Raw genomic sequence first — 14,900 nt, forward strand, 5'->3', positions numbered from 1 at the left:
CCTGTACCTGCTTTCTCTCCATACCCCCTGATCCCTTTAGCCACAAGGGCCATATAAGGGTTAATAGGATATATATATAATATATCATCATTCAACAGGAGTTCAGGGTCCCGTCATCGGTGAGTTCCAGGTTCGATACCAAACATTGAAGCCCAAAGTTGGATCAGAATTCCAAGAGTCCAGGCCCGATGGCCAAAGTTCTGAGAGTGTGAATCTACTGGGGAAGTCAGAGTCTTAATGTCGGCCGGACCACGATTCCACTGGAGGACCGGAGGTAGCCTGTCCTGGGGTTGGAGGGTGGTCTGTTTGTGTGAGCAGGTGGGTGGGTGGCGGATGGGAGGGAAGAAAGGGGCTGGTTTTGCTGTGGTTATTTTGTTTCTGTTGCTCTGCTGACCATGATGTGCCGGCACTGGAATAGGCAGTGACACATGCAGGCTGCCCTAAGCACATCCATAGGATGTGTTGGCAAATGACATGTTTCAAAGTACGTTTCAATGCGCATGTGATAATTAAATGAAGCTGAATCTAACTACAATCTATTGCTGGCCACAAATCTCTTTCCTATATCTCTCAGTTCTTCAGTCTTTCAAAATGTATACCTTGCATTTATTGTGCTTTTTGGTTTTGTGGTCTTTATCTTATTGTTTTTCTATAATGCATCGGATCTGGAGTAACAATTATTTTGTTCTCCTTCACACTCGTGTAGTGGAAATGGCATTAAACAATCTTGGATGTTGCAGCTGGAGACAAGATGTCAAATATTCTTCAGGCTTTGGGACGACTCTGACTGGAAAGAATGCCGGGAACTATAGAAGAAAGAGCACAATAAAGGAGGGCCAGATGTCTAATACCGGGGGCATAACTTTAAGGTGATTTGAGGAAAGTATAGGGGGATGTCAGAGGTAATACGTTTCACACAGAGAGTGGCGGGTGCGTAGATTAACTTGCCAGAGGTGGTAACAGAGGCAGATTCTGTACATTAGGAACATCTAAGAGTCTCTTAAGCATATCAATGAAAGAAAAATGCAGGGTTATGTGGGTGGGAATTGTTAGATTGATTTTGTAATAGGTTAACAGATCAGCACAGTATTGTGGGCTGAAGGGCCAGTACTGTTCTGCGTTCTATATATTCTAGATAAATTTCAATGTGAGGAAATAGAGTTGTGCTGAGATAGCTCTGTGAACAATGCTCTTTTATGTTGCTCCACTCAGGAGAACAGAATGAAGAAATAAGGATGCTTTGGGAGCTGTGATGCAGTTCTGTGGACAAAACACTCCTGATGAATTGTGAAGCACAGGCACCTCTTACAATTTAAAGAATTCTCTGGCTGATGAGAAAATGCATGCCCTTGCTTGCCTTATCCTGGACGTTGATTGTGATAGGTGATCAACATTGATGAGGCCCAGTTCGAAGATAATGATGGGAAAGAGGAAAGGAAACAGATGTGTTTTGTTGTTGAGTGACTGACAATTTGAATGATTGACTACTCAATCACGAGTTCCTAAACCGGGGTAAGAACAAAGAATGCCTTAGTAAGGTTGGAAGAAAAATATATCATGTGAAAGAAGGGCTGTCTGAGACACTGGTGGCGACAATCTGAGAATAATTTTGGCAAGAAGGGAACTCAGAGAAGACTACTTGTTGGAGTGATTGAGTGAGGCCAATTTTTTCTCATTTGGGTAAGAATTTGAATACAAGCCATAAATCTTCTGATTTAATATGTGAAAGGTAGGACTGGTAAACTGAATATGAAGTTGATGCATGCAAACTGAAATTATGCTATTAACTCTTAAATTGGATTAAACCTTATTTCAGAGTTCTTTATTTGATAACCTATATTGAGGTAATTGAGTCAAAAATCTATCTTTGCCTTAAGTACGTTAAAAGATCGGGCCACCACTATCCACGGTGGCAAAGAATTGCAGAGATCCCCTGACAAGCGAGAGAAGAATTTCTACAGGTCAGTTTTAACCGACTGATCTTCATCCTGCTGCTTTGTCCCTTTAGTTCTTGACTCTCCCACTCGTGAAAACTACTCTGTATCTGCCCTCTTAAACTCACTGAGGAGGTTATACATTTGAATAAGGTCACTTCACATTCTTTCAAACTTCAACGAAAGAGGCCCATCAACTTCAAACGAGCAAAGAAAGCCACTTGGTCCCTCCAACATGGTCTATCAAGGCTCGTCTTTTTCTCAAGACCGTTCTCCTGATCTATCCTTGTAACCTTTGATCCAGGGGTGCATCAATTTCAGTTCTCTATGAACTCAGTGACTGAACCTCCACAGCACATGTTCAGGCAGAGGAGCTGCAGTTGAGAAGTCCTTATATGATTCTGAATCAAGTTACGAGCCCTAATCCTTACAAAGATCAAAGTTCCTATAAGACCATAAGAAATAGGAGAAGAATTAGGCCTTTTAGCCCATCGAGTCTACACTGCCGTTCCATCATCGCTGATTTATTATTCCATTATACAAAGTTCAACAATCTTTTTTGTTATCAAAATATTAAAAAATGAGTGTCCAAAAGGCATTTAATCCATATGTGTTGTAAGATTTACTATGGATATTGCTGAAGTTCAGATCAGGTCCACTTATAATACTAGGACATAGGAGTTTTTACTCTGAACTCTGAAAAAAGGTTTAATCCAATTTAAGAGTTAATAGCATAATTTCAGTTTGCAACAAGTAACTTTGCATAATTATTCCTTACATCAGAAGCATAATTGTGTTGATGTCACTACATTCTTTGATCAACTGGCCTTCAACAACCCTTTGTGCAAAAGTCAGCACAGATTTGCCTTTCAGAAGGTGGTGCTGACCTGGTTTCGAACCCCACTGCAGTCTCTCCAGCGAAAGGATTCTCGCAGTACTATTGGGGTGGGAGTCGAATCACAAACACGGGAAGATCTACAGATGTTGGAAATCAAAGCAATGCACACAAAATGCTGGAGGGACTCAGCAGGACAGGCAGCATCCATGGGAAAGGAGTAAACAGTTGGCGTCTTGGTTGGAAACGTCGACTGTTTACTCTTCTCCATTGATGCTGCCTGGCCTGCTGAGTTCCCCTGGCATTTTGTGTATATTGGGGTGGCACTTACAGGATCAAACACAGTGACAATGAAGGCCCATTGAAGTTCAAAGCAAATTCACCATCTATACTCTGAGACACATTTTCTTGCAGGCATTCACAGTAGAATAAAGAAACACAAAAGAAACGATGACAAGCAGCAAAGACTGACAAGCATCCGTGCAAATGCAAGTCAGGATGGACAGTAGCTTTGAAATGGTTGTGGGGCCCCTGTGCCTGAAACGCTTGTTTCTTTAGACAGTGGAGTTCATGAGTTCGGTCCTTTACTGTACGCCTTTGACTATCCATGACTATATCTGTGCGTCTTGGGCAATTTGTGTTGAAGAATTCTTAGGAACAGTGCGTCTTGCTCGAGTTCAGGGCAGGTCGCAGCAGAAGTAATCTTGATTTATGTTCTAATAATCCTTGAGGAATAGTTAACATTGTAACTACAACTAAAGTGTCACTGCCTCACTTAACAATGATTGTTCAGCAGCTCATGGTGGGTGCTTGTAGACAGCTCAGTGGGCATGCTTATTCAACCGATTTCCACAATCACTCCCGGCCAGGAAGCTGAAAGGCTGCAGCCTCAATTCCCTCTGTTTACGCTTGACTCTAGCTTCCACGTGGAAAGCAGAACATTTCCATTTGAATGACTTGAGGTGTTGGCTGGATGTGAAGAAGAGATCATAACTTCCACATTTGTGTGACGGAGATATAATCAGAGAGCTATACGGATTAGAAAAGAGGCCCGACTCAACCATTCTGATAAAAATCCAATATATAATATTCAAAGTAAATTTATTATCATGTTAATAAATTACCTTGAGATTCATTTTCTTGCAGGAACTTGCAGGAGAAAAGAAATGCAATTGAATTTTACAAAAAAACCTATATATAAACAAGCGACGACTGATAAACACCAACGTGCTAAAGATAAACAACCCAGATATTCTCTTTTATGCTCTCCTCCATCGGGCAGAAGGCACAAAAGGGTAGCCATTTTCAGGGTGAAGAACCACGTCTACTCTGCTGTTATTAGACTATTCAAACCCCAGTTGCAAGACAGACTCTTGACTTATAACCTATCTCTTACGATCTTGTACTTTATTGTTTATCTGCACTACACTTTTGCTGTAGCTGCCACACTTTGTTCCTCAATTGTTATTACTTTGCCTTGTTCTACCTCAATGCCCTGTGCAATGATCTCAACAGTACGCAAGGCAAGCCTTCCACTGTATCACGGTACACCTTACAATAAGCAACCAATTCTAATTCCAGTTCAAAACTTCTCATCTTCAGTCTTTACAATCACCTCTCTACTTCTGACATCATTTCCACTCTCCTCCCTTCCCCTATCTGCCTCTCACCCGGATCCACCCGTCACCACTTCTTCCAAGCCTTCCCTCACCTTTCTATCCTAGGTAACTCCCATCTCTCTTTTCAATCCTGCTGAAGGTCCTTAACCCAAAGCAGCGACTGACCATTTCACTCCACAGATGCTGCCTGCCCTGCTGGGCTCCACCGGCACCCCGTGTGCTTCTCTCACGGTTTATTGCCACTTCTTGTCAGTGCACTGCAGGCGAGAGGGGGTAGGTTCAAGGGGGAGGTGAGGGGTAAGTTTTTTACTCAGAGAGTCGTGGGTGCCTGGAATGCACTGCCTGGTATGGTGGTAGAGGCAAGTATATGAGAGGCTTTTAAGAGACATTTGGATAGGACACGGATGTAAGGAGGAGGGGATGAAGTGAGAGGCTGGGAGGTGATAAGTGGAAAGGGTAATGGGCCGGAGAAGAAGAAATCTAATAGGAGAGGAACATGGGAGAAAGGGAAGGAGGACGGTCACCAAGGGAGGTGATAGGCAGTTGAGAAGAAGTTAGAGCCCAGAATGGGGAATTAAAGAAGAGGGAAGGGGGAGGGGGAAAATTACTGGAAGCTGGAGAAATTGATGTTGGAGGGTACCTAGATGGAATATGAGGAGTTGCCTCATCATGGCAGTACAGGAGGGAATGGATCAACTTGTAAGAACAGAATGGGGATAAGAATTAAAATGGTTGGCCACTGAGGACTTTTGGCAGATAGAGCGGCGGTGCCCCAACAAGGTGATCTACATCGGGTCTCGCCGATGTAGAGGAGGTTGCATTGCAATAGACGACCCCAACAGATTTGCAGGTGAAGTGTTGCCTCACCTGGAAGGACTGCTTGGGGCCCTGAATGGAACTGAGGGAGGAGGGGAATGGGAAATGGACATCCGCACTCACCCTGTCTTGCTCTGGATTTCCAACATCTGCAGAATCTCTTGTGATTACAAGATATGAGAAATACCCACATTCATGGAGAAATTCTTGGCTAAATCAGCAGTTTTTTCAAGATGCATAGCCATTTTCTCACTGAACCACAGGAAATTATGGCCATTCGGTTGGTTATCTGTGTCATCTGGGGTAAGCTACTTCAGATAATCCACTTCCCAATGCTTAGTCTACTGCCCTGTAGGTCATCACGTATTAAGTGTTCATGCAGGTACATGTGACGAGGGTTTTTACCCGCACACACTGTCAAACCTGTATTTCTGCATGGGTAAAAGGCATTGTAATCTTCTTCTCTCTAACAATTTAATGTCCGCTGCCATCTCTGCTTTTGCCAAGAACAATCATGGAAAGACCATGATCACATATGCCATATCACAGGGCACATATCGAACGAACCACAACTCTAAGGACATACAGTAGCTCCTTCCTTTCCGAGACTCTCATATTTGTTTGCACTTTAATTAAATCTCCCCTCAGCATTCATGCAAAAGGGAAAAATCAAGAATAAAACAAAGTTTAACACTCACCAGCTGTTGACCTTTGACACCCCAGCCTGCATACTGCAACCGTGCGTTCTTGACCTCTGGTGGGTTTAAGGCAAGATGTTCCCTGTGGCGAGGAGAAATAGAGGTCAGAAGAACCCAGTTTCTTTGACAACACAGGTCAGTTCTCTTAGAGTGGGCCATACACACAGGATCAGGCCCTTCTGCCCATTGAAACTGTGCCAACCATCAGGCACCTAATTATACCAATTCTGCTCGAGTTCCATTTTATCTGCACGTTCCCATCAAACCCCTCCAGATTTCACCGCCCACCTCACACCACTATTGCGGCCAATTTGCCCACCAACCTGCATGTGTTTGGGATGAGGGAGGGAACCAGGGCAACTAGTGGAAGCCCACACAGTCACGATGCAAACTCCACACAGAGAGCAGTGGAAGCGGATTGATCACGGATTGATCTGTGGCACTGAACTGAACTAAGCTGAACACTACTGGTTTGGTATTTGCTATTCTATGTGCTGTTCACCTGCTTTTAGTGTTTGATGTTTACAGTGGGTATTTGATTTTTTTGAATAGATTCCATGGTGTTTCCTTGCTTCGTGGCTGCCTGTGGAAAGAGAAAATCTCAAAGTTGTATTCTGTATACATACTTCGATAATAAATGTACTTTGGCTTTCAATCTTTGGACTGCTGGAACTATGTGATGGTAGGTCTTCTAGATACACCATACACTACCCTCTATTCTGCACAGCTCCTCCAAACACCACTCCTCTTTGGAGAGGCATGAGGGAATATACAAATCTACCATCTCAAAATCCATAAATACCAAAACCGTGACCATTGAGTTACAGCAGGAAGAGATTCAGAATCAGAATCACCGACATACGTCATGAAATGTGTTAATTTTACAGCAGCAGTACACTGCAATCCATGATAAATATAGAAAAGAAACCTGTAAATAAATAAATAAATATAAAATAGTTAAATTAAAAATAGCTAGTGCAAAAACAGGAATAACAAAGTAGAAGGTAGTATTCATGGGTTCAATGTCCATTCAGAAATTGGATGGCAGAGGGGAAGAAGCTGTTCCAGAATTGCTGAGTGTGTGCCTTCAGGCTTCTGTATCTCCTTCCTGATGGTAACAATGAGAAGAGGGCATGTCCTGGGTGATGGGGATCCTTGATGATGGACGCCACCTTTTTAAAGCATCACTCCTTGAAGGTGTCCTGGATATTAAGGAGGCTAGTGCTCATGATGGAGCTGACTAAGTTTACAACTCTCTGCAGCTTACTCTAATCCTGTGCAGTAGTACTCCATACCAGATGGTGATGCAGCCGGATAGAATGCTCTCCATGGTACATCTGCAGAAATTTCCTTGTGTTTTTGGTGACATACCAGATCTTCTCAAACTCCTAATGAAATATAGCCACTGTTGTGACTTCTTTGTAACTCCATCGATATGTTGAGTCCAGGATAGATCCTCAGAAATGTTGACACCCAGGAATTTGAAATTGCTCACTCTTTCCACTTCTGATCCCTCTATGATGATTGGTGTGTGTTCCCTCATCTTACCCTTTCTGAAGTCCACAATCAGCTCTTTGGTCTTACTGATGTCGAGTGCAAAGTTGTTGCTACAACACTGCTCAACTAGCTGATAAACCTTGCTCCTGTATGCTCTCTTGTCACCATCTGAATTTCTGCCAACAATAGTTACATCATCAGCAAACTTATAGATGGCATTTGAGCTGAGCCTAGCCACACAGCCATGGGCGTAGTGCGAGCACACATCCCTGAGGACTGCTGGTATTGATTGTCAGTGAGGTGAAGAGCAGAAGGTTTTAATTGTGTCTCCTATTGAGAGGGTAACTTGGCTGAATGTGCTCACAGCTAGGGGTGGCAAGGTTGTGGAGCATTAGGTGTAAACTATTACAGCACCAGTGACCCGGGTTCAATTCTGCCACTGTCTGTAAGGAGCTTGTCCGTTCTCCCCGTAACCGTGAGTGTTCCTCTGGGTGCTCCAGAGCCCTCCCACATTCAAAAAAGGCCAGTAGGTTAATTGTCACATGGGTGTAATTGGGTGGCGCAGGCTCCCTGGGCCTGTTAAAAAGTCTATACACTTCTCCTTTAACAGCCTTACTACTGAAGAATCTATTAAACTCCACAGCCAGCTGTGGCATTGAATTCCACAGATTCACTACCCTCCGTCTAAAGTAATTCTTCTTCCTCCCGAGGAGGTTGTTCATCAGCAAATAAATGTTGGAATTAATTTTATTATTTTGTTTATTCTTTAGAGATGCAGCATGGTGACAGGCTCTTGCGGGCTGACGAGCCTGCTCCACACAATTCACCCACTAACATGTTAGCATTTGGAACGTTGGAGGACCCCTGAGCACCTGGAGGAAACCCTGAGGTCATAGGGAGAATGTACAAGCTCCTTAGAGACACGGCAGTATTGAAACTTGGTCACTGGCACTGGAACAGCATTATGCTAACCGCTACGTTGCAGAAGTTCACCTTGCCCAGGCTTCTCCGACAGAACCTCCCAAAGCCACGACCAGTAAGGAGGCCAAGGGCTGCAGATGCAATCGACCATCATCTCCTGCAGGATCCCTTCCAAATTTCACACAGTCCTGAAATTAAGATATATTCATGTTCCTTCATTGACACGGGATCTAACTCCTGAAGCTCTCTATATTATGGCTGTACATTCAGTCTGGCTCACCACCTTCTTCTCATTAGGATAGGGCGACAAATCCCTTGCTGGCAATGATGGAAAGTGGTGTTTAATACTGTTTGTTACCACCAGGTGGCAGACCTTTCTCAATTATTTTTCAATGACAATTGCAGGGCGCCGAGGACAGATGTGATGGGCTTCATCATCCGGAATCAGAACTGGTTCATGAAGAGGCTCCACCCCAAAATATCCCGAAGAGTCCTCGACAACAAGGAATGCTGGGACTGGGGGGAGGACATTAGCTATAAAGATTTGGAATTGTTATTGGAAGTGCAGGGTGCAGTGAAAATCCTGTCTTGTACAGTGTATAGAGATCGATTTATTGCAGTGATTTGAGGCAGAACAAGACAATACAATAACGACGCAGTTATAGTTACAAAGTAAGAGCAATGCAGGTGATAGTGAGGTACAAGACATTGTCAAAAACACGAGAAATTCTGCTGATGTTTATTAATTTATTTATTGAGATACAGAGTGGAATAGGCCCTTCCAGTCGCAGAACCCAGCAATCTCCCGATTTAACCCTAGCCTAATCACGGGACAATTTGCAATGACCAATTAACCTATCAACCTGTATGTCTTTGGACTGTGGGAGGAAACCGGAGCACCCGGAGGAAATGCACGCGGTCACGGGGAGAGCGTGCAGACTCCTCGAGGGCAGCGGCAGGAACTGAACCCGGGCCACTGGTAGTGTAAAACGCTGTGCTGACCACTACGTGTGTGTGTGTGTGTGTGTGTGTGAGGTCAGAAGACCATCTTGTGGTAATGTGTATTCAGTAATCTTGTAACAGCAGCCTGGAATCTGTCCTTAAATCTGGTGCTTCTATCATTGTCACAGTCTTTTATTGCTCTTGGTATTCACTACTACCAGTAAAACTATTGAAATTGAAGTAAAGAATTCTGAAAAAAATCCAAGTTAAAAAAAGTTATATCAGATAAAATCACCGCTAAATACTGCATATAAAAGTCAAACAAAGTACTTTTGATCAAGTAATGCTTTACATGTTGTCTCTTAACTCTTTGTCATCCAGTCTTCAGTGAGCCTGGTGGCTGAACGAGTGGGTCCACACGGTGCAAGTCTGGGATTATTATGTACAACTCTGTTTGGGATCATTGGCACAGAATAGTAGCGTAGCAGTTAGTGTAATGCTGGCATAGAGCCAGTGACCTGGGTTTAATGACACTACTGTCCATTGGGAGTTTATACATTCTTTCCGTGACTGTGTGGGTTTCCTCCCACATTCCAAAGATGTCCAGGTTAGCAGGGTGTAATTGGATGGTGTGGGCTCATTGGGCCAGAAAGGCCTGTCATCATGCTGTATCTCCAATAAAAAATAATTTACAATAGCCAATAAAATCCAACCCTAGGAGAAAGATTGGAATATCGTCCCCATGAAGTACAAGACTCATTCCCTGCTTTCCTGCTGCAGCACAAGACTACAAGTCTCAATGGGTAAAGTGCTGTTCCAAGGATTACACTCTGCTAGAAGCATAGAGTCATACAGCATGGGAAACAGGCCCTTCAGCCCATCTGAGTCAATGCCAGCCAAGGTCCCCATGTAAACTAGCCCTATTTCTCTATCTCACTCACACACACCAAATACTCTTACACACACACACACACACAGAAATGAAACACTCTTACTCACACACAACAGCAGCAGAAACTCATCAGGTTGACACCCCCCCCCCCCACCCCCCAGCCTACTGGTGCCAGACTGCAACTGATCTTGTTGTCACCTGCACAAGGACCAAAGGGAGACCTTGTATGCCCCAAAATTTACAGAAGGATGAGAGGGAGTCTATGTTTATGAACGGGATAGTTAAGATAAAGGCAGGAAAGTTGTATCCATTGGGGGGGGGGGGCGGGGGTGAGACTAGAACTAGGTGACATAGTCTCATAGACCTGGTTAGTTTCACTGATGATGAGAATATTTTAGATAAAAATCAGTAAGTTTTCTGTTATACCATGGGGCTCAGTACTTGACATCTTGAAGAATTGCTTCCTCACAGGCCCAGCGGACTAGGCCCAATCCTTTGTGGAAGTTGCACGTTCTCTGTGCCCTCTGGTTTCTTCCCCCATCCCAAAGATGTTGTGGTTGGTAGGTTAAACGGCTGATGTAGTTTCCCCTGGTGTGAGGATGAGAGGTGGAATTTGGTTGTTGATAATCGATTTCAGTAATAAATTTACTTTGAACTTTGATGGGAATGTTTGGGAGACTGACTCAGTGAATTGAAATGGCTGTCTTCGATGTAGTAAAGAAAAACAGAAAGTAATCATGGTAACACACATAAAATGCTGGTGGAACACAGCAGGCCAGGCAACATCCATAGGAAGAAGCACTGTCGACATTTCGGGCCGAGACCCTTCGTCAGGACTAACTGAAAGAAAAGATAGTAAGAGATTTGAAAGTAGGATGGGGAGGGGGAAATGCGAAATGATAGGAGAAGACACGAGGGGGAGGGGTGAAGCAAAGAGCTGAAAGGTGATTGGCAAAAGGGATACAGAGCTGGAGAAGGGAGAGGATCATGGAACTGGAGGCCTAGGGAGAAAGAAAAGGGGAGGGGAGCACCAGAGGGAGATGGAGAGCAGGCAAGGAGTGATTGTGAGAGGGACAGAGAGAGAGAGAGAGAGAGAGAGAGAGAAAAAAAAAGAGAATAAATGAATGAATGAATGAATGAATGAGGGATGGGGTAAGAAGGGGAGGAGGGGCATTAATGGAAGTTAGAGAAACCAATGTTCATGCCATCAGTTTGAAGGCTACCCAGACGGAATATAAGGTGTTGTTCCTCCAACTTGAGTGTGGCTTCATCTTGACACTAGAGGAGGCCATGGATAGACATATCAGAATGGGAATGGGACATGGTACAAAAATGTATGGCCACTGTGAGATCCTGCTTTCTCTGGTGGACAGAGCGTAGGTGTTCAGCGAAACAGTCTCCCAGTCTGCGTCAGGTCTCACCAATATATAAAAGGCCACACCAGGAGCACCGGATGCAGTATATAACACCAACCGACTCACAGGTGAAGTGTCGCCTCACCTGTAAGGACTGTCTGGGGCCCTGAATGGTGGTGAGGGAGGTAGTGTAAGGGCAGGTGTAGCATTTGTTCCGCTTACAGGGATAAGCGCCGGAAGGGAGATTGGTGGGAAGGGATGGTGAGAGGGAACAAATGGACAAGGGAGTCAAATAGGGAGTGATCCCTGCGGAAAACAGAAAGAGGGGGGAAGAGAAAGATGTGCTTGGTGATGGGATCCCGTTGGAGGTGGCGGAATTTACGGAGAATTATATGTTGGACTCGACATATCAGAATGTGAATGGGATGCTACTGTCAAGATGAAACCACACTCAGGTTGGAGGAACAACACCTTATATTCCGTCTGGGTAGCCTCCAACCTGATGACATGAACATTGATTTCTCTAACATCCGTTAATGCCCCTCCTCCCCTTCTTAACCCATCCCTCATTTATTTATTTATTATTTTTTCCTATATTTTCTCTCTCTGTCCCTCTCACAATCACTCCTTGCCTGCTCTCCATCTCCCTCTGGTGCTCCCCTCCCCATTTCTTTCTCCCTAGGCCTCCTGTTCCATGATCCTCTCCCTTCTCCAGCTCTGTATCCCTTTTGCCAATCAACTTTCCAGCTCTTAGCTTCATCCCTCCCCCTCCTGTCTTTTCCTATCATTTTGGCTCTCCCACTCCCCCTCCCACTTTCAAATCTCTTCTTTCAATTAGTCCCGACGAAGGGTCTCGACCCGAAACATCGACTGTACTTCTTCCTATAGATGCTGCCTGGCCTGCTGCGTTCCACCAGCATTTTGTGTGTGTTGCTTGAATTTCCAGCATCTGCAGATTTCCTCACGTTTCCGAAGTAATCACAGTTCTGGGCAGCCATTTTAATTGGTTCTTTCTTTCCTGTGGTGGACCTCCGCATTCAGTTTTGCCCACCCTCTCCTTCTTATCTTGCTCAACGTGCCTCCGCCATCCTCAATGTCTGCCAGTACAGTCGTCCCTCAGTTGCATACAAATCATTGTCAGCTCTGGCCCCAAAGCACAATGCAGCAGATGCTGAACACTGGAAATAAAACTTCAGGAAATGCTGGAAAAGCAGCTTGGGAGAAAAAAAAATCCATGACTCTTTCACCAGGGATGCTTCCTGACCTGCTGAGTATTTCCAACATTTTCTGTTCTTATTTAGTCATGATATTGTAGATGATTGCATTGAACCTTTGGCTTGGAATAGTTGACTGATGACCCAAACCCTTATGAAGGACTCACAATGAAGTCCAAATGAAGTACTTTTAGTGGTTTTTTTTTAAGAGGAAACACTGTAGCCAAGTTACCAACAGCAGGCTGTCAGAACCTCAAAGATTACATGGTTCAGGGTAAATGAAAATCAAAATCAAAATCATGAAGATGCTGGAAATCTGAAGTAAAAACAGACTATGCAGGAAATGCCCAGCAGGGCTGGGAGCATCTGTGGAGAGTAAAGCAGTTAACGTTTCAGATCCAATGGCTTTTTGGGAAAGAGAGGCAAAAATGCTGATTTTTTTGTTAGTAGAAAAGACATTTGAGGAGGCATGGGTACAAAGAAGGGAATATTATTAATAATGGGAATCCAATCTGTAAGCAGTTTTCTGGGATTTTTCTTTATCTGCACCATTATCCCATTTGGCCTCATCCTATCAGAGATAGTTCCTCTGTTCTGCTCACCCCCCACCCTCTCTTACAACTGAAATCAGATTTGTTCCCCTTTTCCCCTGGTTTAATGAAAGGTATCACACCTGAAACACTAATTCCGCTTCTCTTTACACAGGTACGTTCTGGTCAGCTCACTATATGAATGATGCTTGAGAGGCTTTAGAGAGGGTGCAGAGGAGATTTACCAGAATGCTGCCTACATGAAAGGGCATGACTTAAGAAGGAAGGTTGAGTGAGCTGGAGAATGAGGTGATTTGATTGATTAAGTGGATAGCCAGAGGCTTATTTCGCAGGGTAGAAATAGATAATAGAGCCATAGAAGACTACATCACAGAAGCAGGCTCTTCAGCCCATCTAGTCCATGTCGAACCATTATTCTGCCTAGTTCAATTGACCTGCACCTGGTCCATAGCCCTCCATACCCCTCGCAGCCATGTACCGATCCAAATTTCTCTTAAATGTTGAAACTGAACCCTCATCCACCATTTGGACTCTCAGCTTGTTCTACACTCTCACCATTCTCTGAGTGAAGAAGTTCCCCCTCATGTTCCTCTTAAAGTTTTTCACTTTTCACCCTTAATTTATAGCCTGTAGTTGTAGTGCCATGCAACCCCAGTGGAAAAAGAACTGCTTTTACCCTATCTATACTCTTCATAATTTTGTATACCTCTATCAAATCTCTCTTCAATCTTCTTGGGAATAAAGTCCTAACCTATTCAACCTTTCCTTATAACTCAAGTCTTCAAGTCCCAAGCAACATCCTTAAAAACTTTCTCTGATCTCTTTCCTGTAGGTAGGTGACCAAAACTGCACACAATACTCCAAATTAAGCACATCGTCATTTTATACAATTACAACATCCCATCTCCTGTACTCAACATATTGATTTATGAAGGCCAATGTGCCATAAGCTTTCTTTATGACTCTAACTACTTGTGTTGCCACTTCCAAAGAATTATGGATCTGTCTTCCCAGATCCCTCTGTTCTACTGCACTCCTCACTGCCCTATTGCTCAACATGCAAGTCCTACCCTGGTTGGTCCTCCCATCTGTGGATGTGAGCTTCCTACTATTCAGGACATTTACATCAACAGGTGTCCGAAGGATCATTGGGGACCCGAGTCACCCCAATCACAAACTGTTCCAGCTGCTACCATCCAGGAAATTGTACCGCAGCATAAAAGCCAGGACCAACAGGCTCCGGGGACAGCTTCTTCCACCAGGCCATCAGACTGATTAATTCATACCGATACAATTGTATTTCTATCCTATATTGACTGTCATGTTGTACATCTTACTGCACATACTATTTATTACAAATTACTATAATCTGTACATTGCACATTCAGAGACGTAACAAAGATTTTTACTCCTCATGTATGTGAAGGATGTAAGAAAATAAGTCAATTAATTTCAATTCAAAGTGCAACACCTCACACTTGCCTGCATTAAATTTCATATGACATTTTTCAGCCACGCACCCAATCTCTGGGTGTCACCCACAAATCTGTGGATCCACTTTACCACATTACAATTCAGATTGTTGATGTAGATGACAAATAGCAATGGACCCAGCACCGATCCCTG

General features: G+C 43.9%; 1 protein-coding gene across 5 annotated transcripts in view; it reads right to left on the reverse strand.

The window, feature by feature from the left end:
• The window catches only part of dpp6a (dipeptidyl-peptidase 6a), a 1,522,610-nt gene that overhangs the window by 198,252 nt on the left and 1,309,458 nt on the right, over positions 1-14,900 (reverse strand). For all 5 annotated transcript variants that reach the window (XM_073054906.1, XM_073054908.1, XM_073054905.1 and 2 more), the window contains exon 7: positions 5,903-5,984. In XM_073054906.1, the coding sequence (XP_072911007.1) occupies positions 5,903-5,984 (82 nt within the window). The remainder of the gene's footprint in view (positions 1-5,902; positions 5,985-14,900) is intronic.

The sequence above is a fragment of the Hemitrygon akajei genome, chromosome 8 (assembly GCF_048418815.1).
Source record: "Hemitrygon akajei chromosome 8, sHemAka1.3, whole genome shotgun sequence".
In the NCBI taxonomy this organism is placed as follows: Eukaryota; Metazoa; Chordata; class Chondrichthyes; order Myliobatiformes; family Dasyatidae; genus Hemitrygon; species Hemitrygon akajei.